General features: G+C 44.0%; 1 protein-coding gene across 2 annotated transcripts in view; it reads right to left on the minus strand.

Annotated features, from left to right (window-relative positions):
• Window positions 1-12,397, minus strand: part of LOC131109568 (A disintegrin and metalloproteinase with thrombospondin motifs 14) — a 39,750-nt gene extending 27,353 nt beyond the window's left edge. For both annotated transcript variants that reach the window (XM_058061727.1, XM_058061726.1), the window contains exons 1-4: window positions 11,766-12,397; window positions 11,259-11,695; window positions 1,730-1,886; window positions 1,190-1,386 (exon numbers count right to left, since the gene is read on the minus strand). In XM_058061727.1, coding sequence (XP_057917710.1) covers window positions 1,190-1,386; window positions 1,730-1,886; window positions 11,259-11,695; window positions 11,766-11,844 — 870 coding nt within the window. In that variant the 5' untranslated portion in view covers window positions 11,845-12,397. The remainder of the gene's footprint in view (window positions 1-1,189; window positions 1,387-1,729; window positions 1,887-11,258; window positions 11,696-11,765) is intronic.
• Between the last annotated feature and the right edge of the window lie 220 nt (window positions 12,398-12,617).

The following is a 12,617-nucleotide window of genomic DNA, read 5'->3' on the forward strand; positions in this document are numbered from 1 at the left end:
ACAAGACGCCGCAGTTGCGCAATATGTTGTAAATAAAAAGAGTATAAATGTGACTATAGTCGTGTTTTGTCATGTCTACAGGGCTCTAATAATGCTTTGTTCATTTTAATCTGAAAAAAAATAATTTGTCTACCCACCAACTATATGTGGTTTCTTAAGTTTTTATTATTTGTCGTTTTATTATTATTATTATTATATTATAATATATATATTATATATTATTATAGAGCTTTTCTTGTAGAAAATCGAAACCAAAGCAAAGTTTATTCATTTTCTGTTTTTAATAAATGCGTTTTTTTGTTGTTTTTTTTGGAAAACCTCATGCGGCCCAGCCTCGCCCAGACCCTAGCTCCAGTGGCCCCCAAGTAAATTGAGTTTGAGACCCCTGTCTTAAAGGGCCACGTGCATGCTGATAATTCCAAAACCAGAAGGAACACACATGTACAAACACACACACACACACTTAAGGAGGTTGGAATTCGGCTCCAAAACGAGAGTAGCAGCTGTGGACCGGAGGCGGCTCGGGCCGTCCCTGGTTTGTATGCGGCAACGCATCGCCGCAGCCCGTGCTGGGAACAACACCGCCATTGTGTACCCAACCGGGCGCCCTCAACAGCCACCTCGGCCTCACGCAGACAGGAGGTCCAGTAATCAATCCCTCGAGGTGCGGGGGGGGGGGGAGTTTCTCCAGGTGGTACTACAGGAGGGATTCGGAGGGATTTGAACACGGGTACGGCTCTGGTGGCTTACATGCAAACCCCTCGCTTCTTGGAGAAAATTTCCCTCGGGGAAACAGAAAAAAATTCTCATCTGAGAGTCCACACAATGAGTCCATGAACGCAGCATGCTAATTAAAAAAAAACACAAGGTTTCCATGACAACATAACATGCCAACAACCCGCAACTGGGCCGCTGCGGCTTATCAGACCACTATGTGGGCTCCCACAGCGGTAACTGTTACCGAGTGAAACCAGCGCTCTGTGAAAATCTGACTTGAAAGATTTGGGTTCCTCGTAAGGAGCTTATGGTGGTAGGAGCTGCTGAGGTCCGTAAAGAAGGAGCTAACCTCCGCCGTAATCCATTAAAAAAGCTGTTGACAAAGCGGGATGTCAACTGATATTTGACGTCTCATGAACCCGCTGACCCCCCCCCCCCCCCCCCCCCCCCCACCCTTCGCATCGCTACTTACAATATTCATGAGCGTCAGGACGTAGTTTTGCACGTGCTCTTTCCCGTGGAAGCGAACCACTGAATCATCCACGGCAAGAAGCACCTCGATGTTGTAGTCGTCCTTCTTGGTGTGCCTTCGCTTGCGTTCGGCTTCGGTTAGCTTGTTCTGCACCAAGTTCAAGGTCGCCGGGAGGTCGGCGATGCCGAAGTCGACCACTGCGAAGAACGTAATAAAAGATCTCCAGTCTTTTCCAGAGCAACAATACGAAATTGCTTACAATTTAGATTTGTGGATGCTACCAACATGTACACATTTATAGTACTACGCTCTCCATTTTGTTGTATTTTCCTGGTTTTAGTCTGCACAGTACAAATAAATGAGTAATAACAATAACGGGTGTCAGAGTCAGATGTTTAAAACACAGCTACCAATACACGATTATGGAAGCACCAAAAATTTGGACGTTTCTTTTCATGCTTTGAAGGCCATTTTGTTTCACCCAGGTGCTCAATGACGTGTTACTTTTCAACTCTTTTACGTGTTTTTTCCGTAGCGTACCTTCATTGCGGAGCTCCTCCCCGTGCTGGCCGGCTTCCCGCTTGATGGCCGACCTGCGGTAGACCACGTGGACACGCCCCTGCACCTCCACATCCTGCTGGCCCTTCTCCAGAGGCTCGATGAAATACTCGCCGTTGTTGGTGCGGATCAAGCCTGCCTGGAAAAAGAGAGTTTGAAGGCCAGTAATTAAATACGTTATGTAATTTTGCAATGAATTATGGATTTCTGATGGACAATGGTTGTTTTTTTTTGGTCACCTGTAAGAGAAATGAAATGAAAAAAAGATTGCTTTTTTTGAGCTTATTGTGAAGATAATTGCTTCTGGGATGTCATCAAAAGAGAAATACATGAGCAAGATGTATCCCACCCCATACTCTTCATTGTCCGTCAGCGTGCCCCCCCAACCCAGCGTACCCCCAACACCCTCCCGCTGCTCTAATAATGACCTCACGGGGCGTCCCATTCATTATCAATACCAGCTAAGCTGCTTCATCACATCCAACGAGCTGAGCAAATGTTTACTTTATTGATAAAGCCGCCACGCCAACTTATAGCACCTACACCAGGGGTCTCAAACTCAATTTACTTGGGGGCCACTGGAGCTAGGGGTCTGGGTGAGACTGGGCCAAAAAAAAACCCCAAAAAAACGCATTTATTAAAAACAGAAAAATTTATAAACTTTGTTTTGGTTTCGATTTTCTACAATAAAAGCTCTGATAAAACATTCCACTGTTCTCAAATATCTTACTTTTTATTTTTCTGCACAAAATAAGATGAAAAATAAATAAACAAATCAAGAATAAAGAAAATCAATCAATCAGTAATAAATAAATATAATAATAATAATAATAAAAAGTTAAGAAACCACATATAGTTGGTGGGTAGACAAATGATTTTTTTCATATTAAAATGAACAAAGCATTATTAGAGCCCTGTAGACATGACAAAACACGACTATAGTCACATTTACGTATTTCATTTACAACATATTGCGCAACTGCAGGGTCTTGAGACACATGCTAACTCGCAAACTAGAGAGCTAGCCACCTAAAAACGGTAGCCTTCAAGTTATTTCCTTTCAACTTAAATAGCCCAAAACTTACCACTTCCACACGGATAGGGAGGACAACTATTAACAGTTATTTAACCTTTAACATGAACATTAATCAAACGTAATCATTTTTTCTGGGTACATGATACCATACAGCATCCATATCAAACTTTAACATTACACTTTCATATCAAGGCGGGGGCCTCAAACTGGTGTCCTGCGGGCCACATTTGGCCCGCGGGCCGCGTGTTTGAGACCCCTGACCTACGCCTCCTGGTGGGAGAAATCCTGCCAGCTGGTGGTAATGTAAAGGGAGAAGTTCGTAAAGAATCTGAAATGTAGTGTAGAAACAAGCGAGAACAACGCTGCCTGAAAAGAAAGGAATAACGTTTCTGAACAGAAAATGCCAAATGAGACTTCCTCTGTGTTTCATCAAGAAGGGGGAGTTCAGGGGGTGGAAGGAAAGCGAGGCTGCAGAAGAGCCAAGAAACATCTGGAGAGTAAACACAAGCAGGCACGGTCAGGACGAGCTCTGCTGTCCAAGAGGCACATGAACATCGCAGGAGGACCTGGGATCGGAAAAAGATGATGGAAAATAGTTTGACACAGGCAGGATTCGATGAATGGATGCATGCACGCCTCAGTTGATTGGCTGCTGGAAAAAGGCATTGGATTCCTAACAATTTGGGATGGAAACATAGATTGGGTGGATTGATTCATGGATGGATGGAAGCATGATTAGACTGATCGATGGATGGTTGGAGGAGAAGATGACTATCGATGAATGGATCAGTTCGTGGATGGATGGATAAAAAATCATATTAATCAGTGAAAAAGCATTTAGATTAAAAAAAAAGTGATAAATTAAATTGAATAAAAAATAACTCATGGCAAAACAGGATGGTGGTGTTTTGCCATGAGTTAATTATTCAATTCAATCGTGTTTCTTACATTTTCTTTTTTTTTTTTTATCAAAATGCTGACACTTGCAACTGGGAATTCAATCGAATTCAAGAAATAACTCGTGGCAAAACAGAATGGTGGTGTTTTGCAACTGGCTCTGAGAACTCATCAACACCACCATCCTGTTTTGCCATGAGTTATTTCTTGAATTCCATCATGTTTCATAGAGCCATTGAATTCAAGAAATAACTCACAGCAAAACAGGATGGTGGTGTTTTGCAACGGGCTCTGAGAACTCTTCAACACCACCATCCTGTTTTGCCATGAGTTATTTCTTGAATTCCATCATGTTTCATAGAGCCATTGAATTCAAGAAATAACTCATGGCAAAACAGTATGGTGGTGTTTTGCCATGAGCTATTGCTGTCACGATGTCATAGCGAGATCAAAACCTTCCTCTTCAACACCACCATCCTGTTTTGCCATGAGTTATTTCTTAAATTCAATCGTGTATCTCAGTGCCAGTTGCGTGTGTCAACATTTTGATAAAAAAAAAAAAGATGAGAAACATGATTGAATTCAATAAATAACTATTGGCAACTCATGTAACTCATAATAACTCATGGCAAAACAGGACGGTGGTGGTTTTGCCATGAGTTATTTACTGAATTCAATCGATTGAATTGAAGGTGAAAAACACGATTGAATTCAAGAAATAACTCATGGCAAAACACCACCATCATGTTTTGCCATGAGTTATTTATTGAAAAACACCCCCATCCTGTTTTGCCATGAGTTATTAATTGAATTTAATTGTGGTTCTCACTTTTTTTTTTAAATAAAAATTCTGACACTTGCATCTGGCTCTGAAAAACATGAGTGAATTCAAGAAATAACTCATGGCAAAACCTGATGGTGGTGTTAAGGAGTAAGGGTTGTGTCTCCGGGAACAAAGGTCAAAAGTTAATTTTTGGTTTACGCATGTAAAAGTATAATGGTACGGCAAATTGTTGACATCCTTTTGTGCTAAATTTAAATATGTGTATTTTGTTTGTCACGGAAAAGGGGATGAAAGACGAAAAGAATACTTTAAAGGTAAGTCTTATTCACTTCATCGCTGCTCCCCCAGCCTTCTTTCTTTGTTTTTTATTGATCGTCACGCCACCACGATAAGCGATAACGACAAAGTTCCCAATACTCAACACATATGGACCACTACTACATAGATGGGCTGGTCACCTTAAGATGGGTTTTGGACATAATAAAGCGGCACTGCCAGTAAAAAGCAGAGCAAGCAGACACGTCAGCTCACCAGAGCACCAAATTCCACACGCTGCCTCCAGCAACTTTGAAGGCTGATATTTGCTGTGTGTAATTTCACTCGGAGCTCCCTGCCAACTAACAGGCAAACTTGGAGACAAATTGAGGTGAAAAGCGGTGTCTCGGTAAAAAAAAAAAACAAAAAAAAAACATGGATGAATTCTGCCTGGAAGCGAATGCAAGTGTTTTGACGGATTGTTTTGAAACATGGCATGAAGACGCGACGGCTGCTGTCATTCAATGGATATTTACTTCCACGTCTCACAACGTCATCTGCAACATGTCATGCTAACGTCAATAGAGTGGAGTTGGAGAGTGGAGCAGAAGGATTAGGACCGGATTCATCTTTGATCATGGTGGTTATCTCTTTGGCCAGACCCAAAGGGCACATGGATGAAGACCGGCGCTAGGATTATCCGGGAGAACATTGGCGTGTGGCGTGGAATATCATTCAGATCGTGCGGGATAAGAATCTTTAGCTCCGACGATGCATTTAAAAATGTGTTGTGACCCATCATTTGGAACATCTTTGGGAGTGGTTGCTTCAGGTGTCTTGGGTCAGGGGTCTGGGTTTTTGGGTTTTAGGTTTAAGTTAAGTTTTCAAGAGCGGCTCAAAAGACGAGTTGCTATGAACGTTGTGTTTATTATCAAAGTCCAGGATCGAAGGTTGTTAGCTGCCTTCACACCCAAAGTTATTCAGTTGATGCTACTCAAGATGCCAGCTCAGAACAATGGAGGTTGTGAAAAGGAGGTGAAGAAGCAGGATGGAACGAGTGGAGAAAAGTGTCGGGCGTGATGTGTGATGGAAGAGATTCAGCTAAAATGAAAGGAAAGGTCTACAAAACTGAGGAAAAGACAGGAAAGCAGAACCGGAGGTAGCAAAGATGAGGATGCTGAGCTTCTCATTGGGAGTGACCAGGATGGATAGGATCAGGAAGGAGTACATCACGAGGGACATTACATGTTAGCCGGAGGTAGCAGAGATGAGGATGCCAAGGTTCTCATTGGGAGTGACCGGGATGGATAGGATCAGGAAGGAGTACATCAGAGGGACATTACATGTTAGCTGGAGGTAGCAGAGATGAGGATGCTGAGCTTCTCATTGGGAGTGACCAGGATGGATAGGATCAGGAAGGAGTACATCACGAGGGACATTACATGTTAGCAGGAGGTAGCAGAGACGAGGATGCCGAGGTTCTCATTGGGAGTGACCAGGATGGATAGGATCAGGAATGAGTACATCAGAGGGACATTACATGTTTGCCGGTGGTAGCAGAGACGAGGATGCCGAGGTTCTCATTGGGAGTGACCAGGATGGATAGGATCAGGAAGGAGTACATCACGAGGGACGTTACATGTTAGCCGGAGGTAGCAGAGACGAGGATGCCGAGGTTCTCATTGGGAGTGACCAGGATGGATAGGATCAAGAACGAGTACATCAGAGGCACATTACATGTTAGCCGGAGGTAGCAGAGACGAGGATGCTGATGTTCTCATTGGGAGTGACCAGGATGGATAGGATCAGGAAGGAGTACATCAGAGGCACATTACATGTTAGCCGGAGGTAGCAGAGATGAGGATGCTGAGGTTCTCATTGGGAGTGACCAGGATGGATAGGATCAGGAAGGAGTACATCAGAGGGACATTACATGTTAGCCGGAGGTAGCAGAGATGAGGATGCTGAGGTTCTCATTGGGAGTGACCAGGATGGATAGGATCAGGAACGAGTACATCAGAGGCACATTACATGTTAGCCGGAGGTAGCAGAGATGAGGATGCTGAGGTTCTCATTGGGAGTGACCATGATGGATAGGATCAGGAAGGAGTACATCACGAGGGACATTACATGTTAGCCGGAGGTAGCAGAGATGAGGATGCTGAGGTTCTCATTGGGAGTGACCAGGATGGATAGGATCAGGAATGAGTACATCAGAGGGACATTACATGTTAGCCGGAGGTAGCAGAGATGAGGATGCTGAGGTTCTCATTGGGAGTGACTGGGATGGATAGGATCAGGAAGGAGTACATCAGAGGCACATTACATGTTAGCCGGAGGTAGCAGAGATGAGGATGCCGAGGTTCTCATTGGGAGTGACCAGGATTGATAGGATCAGGAAGGAGTACATCAGAGGTACATTACATGTTAGAGGCCTTGGAGATAAAGTCCTTTATGCCAGACTGAGATGGTGAATAAAAGGATGTTGCCAGGTAGGAGGCGTAGAAGAAGACCAAAGAGGAGCTTTATGGATGTCGTGAAGGAGGACATGAGGGTAGTTGGTGGAGACTGATTTGAGATTGATTTGCTGAAGCCCAAAGAGAAAGAAGAAGAAGATACGCTACAACATATAACTTCTGCGTCTCTCTGTGCTGCCTTTGTGGCCCCTCCGACACACAACACCTCTCTCTCTCTCTCTCACTCATTCTTCTCAGTCAGTCCGCTGAGGAGACAAAACACTAACACCATGGAAAGCTGTGACCTTGTAAAGCAATCTAACAGTACACTTCAGTGCCACGCTGTCAAGCAGAACGTTTGAGTTTTCACACAACTTTAGAAAACGTATTACAGCACTTAAATGTCTCACATTGTGCATTAGTTGAAAAACTAACACAATCTAGTGTGTCTGACTTGTGTAGAATACTACGTCATCCCAGCATCTTTGAATGCATCTTCTGATATATTTATATTTTTGTTCATTTACATAATTTTATGCAATTTTTCATACATTTTCTGGGGGTGCTGGAGCCTATCCCAGCTGCCTTCAGGGCGAGAGGAGGGGTACACCCTGGACTGGTGGCCAGCCAATCACAGAGCACATATAGACAAACAACCATTCACACTCACATTCATACCTATGGACAATTTGGAGTCGCTAATTAACCTAGCATGTTTTTTTGAAATGTGTGAGGAAACCTACACAAGGGTATTAACCCACGCCAAGCTAAAACTCAAACACACATCAAACAAGTCATTTGTCTTATTTTATTACTATACTGGGTAATACAAGTGTAAAAGTGACTATAGGGGTGCTATTTCATGTCTGGGGGGCTCTAGTAATGTTAAAAAAAACAGGTAAACAAGTTTTCATTCATTCATTCATTTTCTATCACTTATCCTCACAAGGGTCACGGCGGTGCTGGAGCCTATCCCAGCTGTCTTCAGGGCGAGAGGCGGGGTCCACCCTGGACTGGTGAACAGCCAATCACAGGGCACATATAAACAAACAACCATTCTCACATTCATATTTATGGACAATTTGGAGTCGCTAATTAACCTAGCATGTTTTTTTTTAATGTGGGAGGAAACCTACACAAGGGTATTAACCCACGGCAAGCTAAAACACCCATCAAACAAGTCATTTGTTTTATTTTATTACTATACTGGGTAATACAAGTGTAAAAGTGACTATAGGGGTGCTATTTCATGTCTGGGGGGCTCTAGTAATGTTAAAAAAAACAGGTAAACAAGTTTTCATTCATTGATTTTCTACCGCTGGGTGCTGGAGCCTATCCCAGCTGTGTTGGGGAGAGAGGCGGGGTACACCCTGAACCGGTGGCCAGCCAATCACAGGGCACATATAGACAAACAACCATTCACACTCATCACCATTCATACCTATGGACAATTTGGAGTGGCTAATTAACCTAGCATGTTTTTGGAATGTGGGAGGAAACCTACACAAGGGTATTAACCCACGCCAAGCTAAAACTCTAACACCCATCAAACAAGTCATTTGTCTTATTTTATTACTATACCGGGTAATACAAGTGTAAAAGTGACTATAGGGGTGCTATTTCATGTCTGGGGAGCTCTAGTAATGTTAAAAAAACAGGTAAACAAGTTTTCATTCATTCATTCATTCATTTTCTATCACTTATCCTCACAAGGGTCACGGCGGTGCTGGAGCCTATCCCGGGGTACACCCTGGACTGGTGGCCAGCCAATCACAGGGCACATATAGACAAACAACCATTCACACTCATCACCATTCATACCTATGGACAATTTGGAGTCGCTAATTAACCTAGCATGTTTTCGGAATGTGGGAGGAAACCGGAGTACCCGGAGAAAACCCACGCATGCACGGGGAGACGGCCGAGAGTGGAATCGAATTCGGGTCTCCTAGCTGTGTCGCCTGCGCGCTAACCACTCGACCATTCAAGCTAGCTTGACGTGACAATAATACTTGTAAGAAATGTCGTTTATTTGCTGCCATGACGGCGTGGATTATTATAATTAAAATCTCATCCTAGGATAAATTTCTAAAGCTTCTATCATGCGACCTTAAAATGCAAATCTGCAAAATATCTGCAAAATATTCTTAAAAGTAGAACGCAAAGCACTAGCCAAAATAACCACAGGTGCTAAGGTGTTAAGGACTGAGCTAAGATTAGTGGTGACTTAAGTATCTGCGACGTCGGACCACTTAAACGACGCTTAAGTCAAGTCGTCGTCCTATCCAAATGTCAACAAAAGTAGCGGACACAGACCAGACTCGTGCGGGACCTCGACTTCAAAAGACAAAAAACAGGCAACAGACCGCAATCCGTATCCACTGGTGGAAAAAAAAAAACAACAGAAATTGGCCCCTCCCAGGCTTAAGGTTGCCATGAGGCCCCGTCCCCGGACATAAATAGCCCTCTTCCACACTGGTCATTATCCAGCACTCACGTTTCCATCATACATGTCATTCAACCGCGTGTGTCATTTCCAGCGTAGCGAAGCAGCTGCGGCGGCCTTCGCCTTCGCCGTGTGGGCGTCGTGTCATGTGCTTGGAATGCCGGTAATCATCAAAGTTGAAGAGAGCTACAAAGTGATGTCATGAGAAACCTCTCTGCGGGAGATGTCTAGCTTCTGGAAAAAAAAAAAATCGCTTTTTTCCGTTCACCCCCCCCACAAGCGTGCTGTCTGGCTTTAAAAATGGCGGCTCTGTATAATATAGTAGAAAATATTATGGAAATGGTGATCAGGACTTTACCATTCTAACTATATAGGGGGGTAGGGGGTGCCCATGGCTACATTTTTTACATACAATGTCCTTGTTTTTGTTATACATAGCCTATTTTCATACTAATATTCTGCACTGTGGTCTAGTGGTTAGCATGTCGGCCCCACAGTCAAGTGATGTGGAAGATCTGGGTTCATACTGTCATTTGTCGGCTGGGATAGGCTCCAGCATACACCTGCGACCCTAGTGAGGATAAATGTATCTTCATGAGCGTCACTTATGTTCAGGGATCCCCGTTAGCTGCGCTCTAACAAAAAAAAATAACCCTGTCATGTAATTAATGTGATCGCTCCTCCCACCTGTTATTAATGACAACCATCACCTGGCATAAATAATCATTTAAATACATACAATGACTCAAAAAATCCAAAGAGTCAAAGGGCACAGATATGTGTTATAATAAACATGATCTCTCCTCCTGCCAGTTATGAATGATAGCAGCCACCTTGCATGATTGAAAATAACAAGAACCACTCGAAATAGCCCAGAAAGTGCAGTGGTAAGTACTGTAAACATGTGAAACAATTAATGCAGTCTCTCCTCCCACCAGTTATTAATGACAAACGCCAACTTCCATAAATAAATATTTAAATCAATGCAATGACTCAAAAGAATCAAAAAAGTGACAGAGCACAGATGTTGGATAATTTACATGATCTTTCCTCCCACCAGTTATTAATGGTGGCAGCCACCTTGCATAACAGAAAGAACCAGAGCGACTTGAAATGACCCACAAAGGCAAAGCGCACTGGGGAGTCATATAGACAATTATTAATTACATTAAAGCAACCTTATCATTCCTTTCATTGCTCCTCCTGCCAGTTATTCACAACAACTGCCATCTTGAATTATAGAAATAAACAGAATGACTCAAGATAAGTCACAAAATCAAAAAGCCCACAGTATGCCCACTCATGCACGAGCATGAGTACAAGTTGTGGAATTAATGCAGTCTCTCCTCACACCAGTTATGCATTAATAGCACCTCTCCTCTTTCCTCTTATTAATGATAACAGCCACCTTGCAAAGCACAAATAAACAGGAAGACTAAAAATAAGCCCATGCACGAACAATGCCATTGCTCCTCCTGCCAGTTATTAATGATACTTGCCACATTGCTGAATAGGAATGAATTGAAGTTTTTTGGACCAAACGAGGAAAGCAACCAAAATGTCACCCAGTAAGCACTTAGCACGTAGGTTGCACCTTCACCCAGACCTGCACCAAAAAGACCCCATGGAGGACTTACCAGTCCGTCGCAGTTGCTTATGGCCACGGTGGCGTCGGGCATGTCGCTCACGTCCCCGGTGAAGACGCAACCCCTGTGGACGTGCTCCTTGGCCTTCTCCTCAAAGTCCTCCTGCCACTCCACCCAGGCCTCCGGCGCCACCAACCTCCTGTTGGCCCTCAAGCGAAGGTGCAGCTCCTTGCCGAAGACGGTCACGTTGAAAAACAAGCGCTGGGTCGACAAGCCGCGGGTCGACGAGGGCATCTCGGGGGCGCCGCGGGCCACCCTTCGTCTCCCGGTGGTTCTCCTCTTCCTTCCGTTGTCACCGCCGCTGCTTCCATCATCTCCATCCTCTGGAGCTCCTCCAGTGGAGAGCAGGTGAGACACGTAGCGGCCGTGGGAGTCTGTGCTGAATGGCACGATAAGACCATATTCACTTAACTTTCCCGAGAGTTTGTCTGATGGGACAGATAGCGGAAAGTCAGTTAAACATTCCAAGGATGCAAGTCCACCATCATGATCACTCACCGTGGGTTCCTGCAGCAGAAGTGGACTCCAGTAAAAGTTGACTGAGTGAGAAGCACATCAGTAGGTGCATGCCACCCATAGCTGAGGGTCTGCTGGCTTACTTTTTTTTCCTTTTTTCACCCCTTTTTTTTCCCTTTTTTTGTTGTTGTTTTTATATCCGAACCAAGTCCTCAACGCTGTGCTGCGGTGACTTGGCGGCACATTTGGCCGTCCTTCCAAGCACCAAACTCGGCCTGCGCTGCAGAGACCGACGCTGGACCATCCATGTATGGGGACGCAGAGGAGGGGGGGTGGCCGGGACGAACGACAACAGCCGCTTCAAGCAAAACTTGAAAGAAAGCTCGAAAGCAGGCAACTTTGCTTATTTAAAAAAAAATAAAATAAAAAGTATATCTCCGTAATCTTTGTTCAATAAAAAACCAAACTTTCTATGCAAGTCCGCCACGCTGCAGGAACATCTGCAATCCAGTCGTGGACTAAAGCGACACTAAGAAAAAACTGAATGTACCTCCTCTGCGGTTCTGTCTGGTCCTTCGCCTTCTTCTCCTTCTTCCTCTTCTGTTGCTGCTGTGGGACGCAAAAAAAAAAAAAAAAAAAAAGTGTGTGCTCAACTTGCAAAGAGTGGAGCAAACGGGAGCGCCTTCCCCTCCACCACCACACACACACCCGCACTTTTACCCAAGCACCCCCTTAATCCCTCCCTAAAAAAGGGAAGGAGGAACATCACCTGCAAGAATCAGGAAAAAAAAAACATCACATGCATAATCAAGTAAAACAACAGAGGAGGGAACTCACCAGCAGTAAAAACATGTAAAAAAAAATAAATAAAAACATAAAAAATAAACAAAAATA

This window comes from Doryrhamphus excisus, chromosome 22 (genome assembly GCF_030265055.1).
Source record: "Doryrhamphus excisus isolate RoL2022-K1 chromosome 22, RoL_Dexc_1.0, whole genome shotgun sequence".
In the NCBI taxonomy this organism is placed as follows: Eukaryota; Metazoa; Chordata; class Actinopteri; order Syngnathiformes; family Syngnathidae; genus Doryrhamphus; species Doryrhamphus excisus.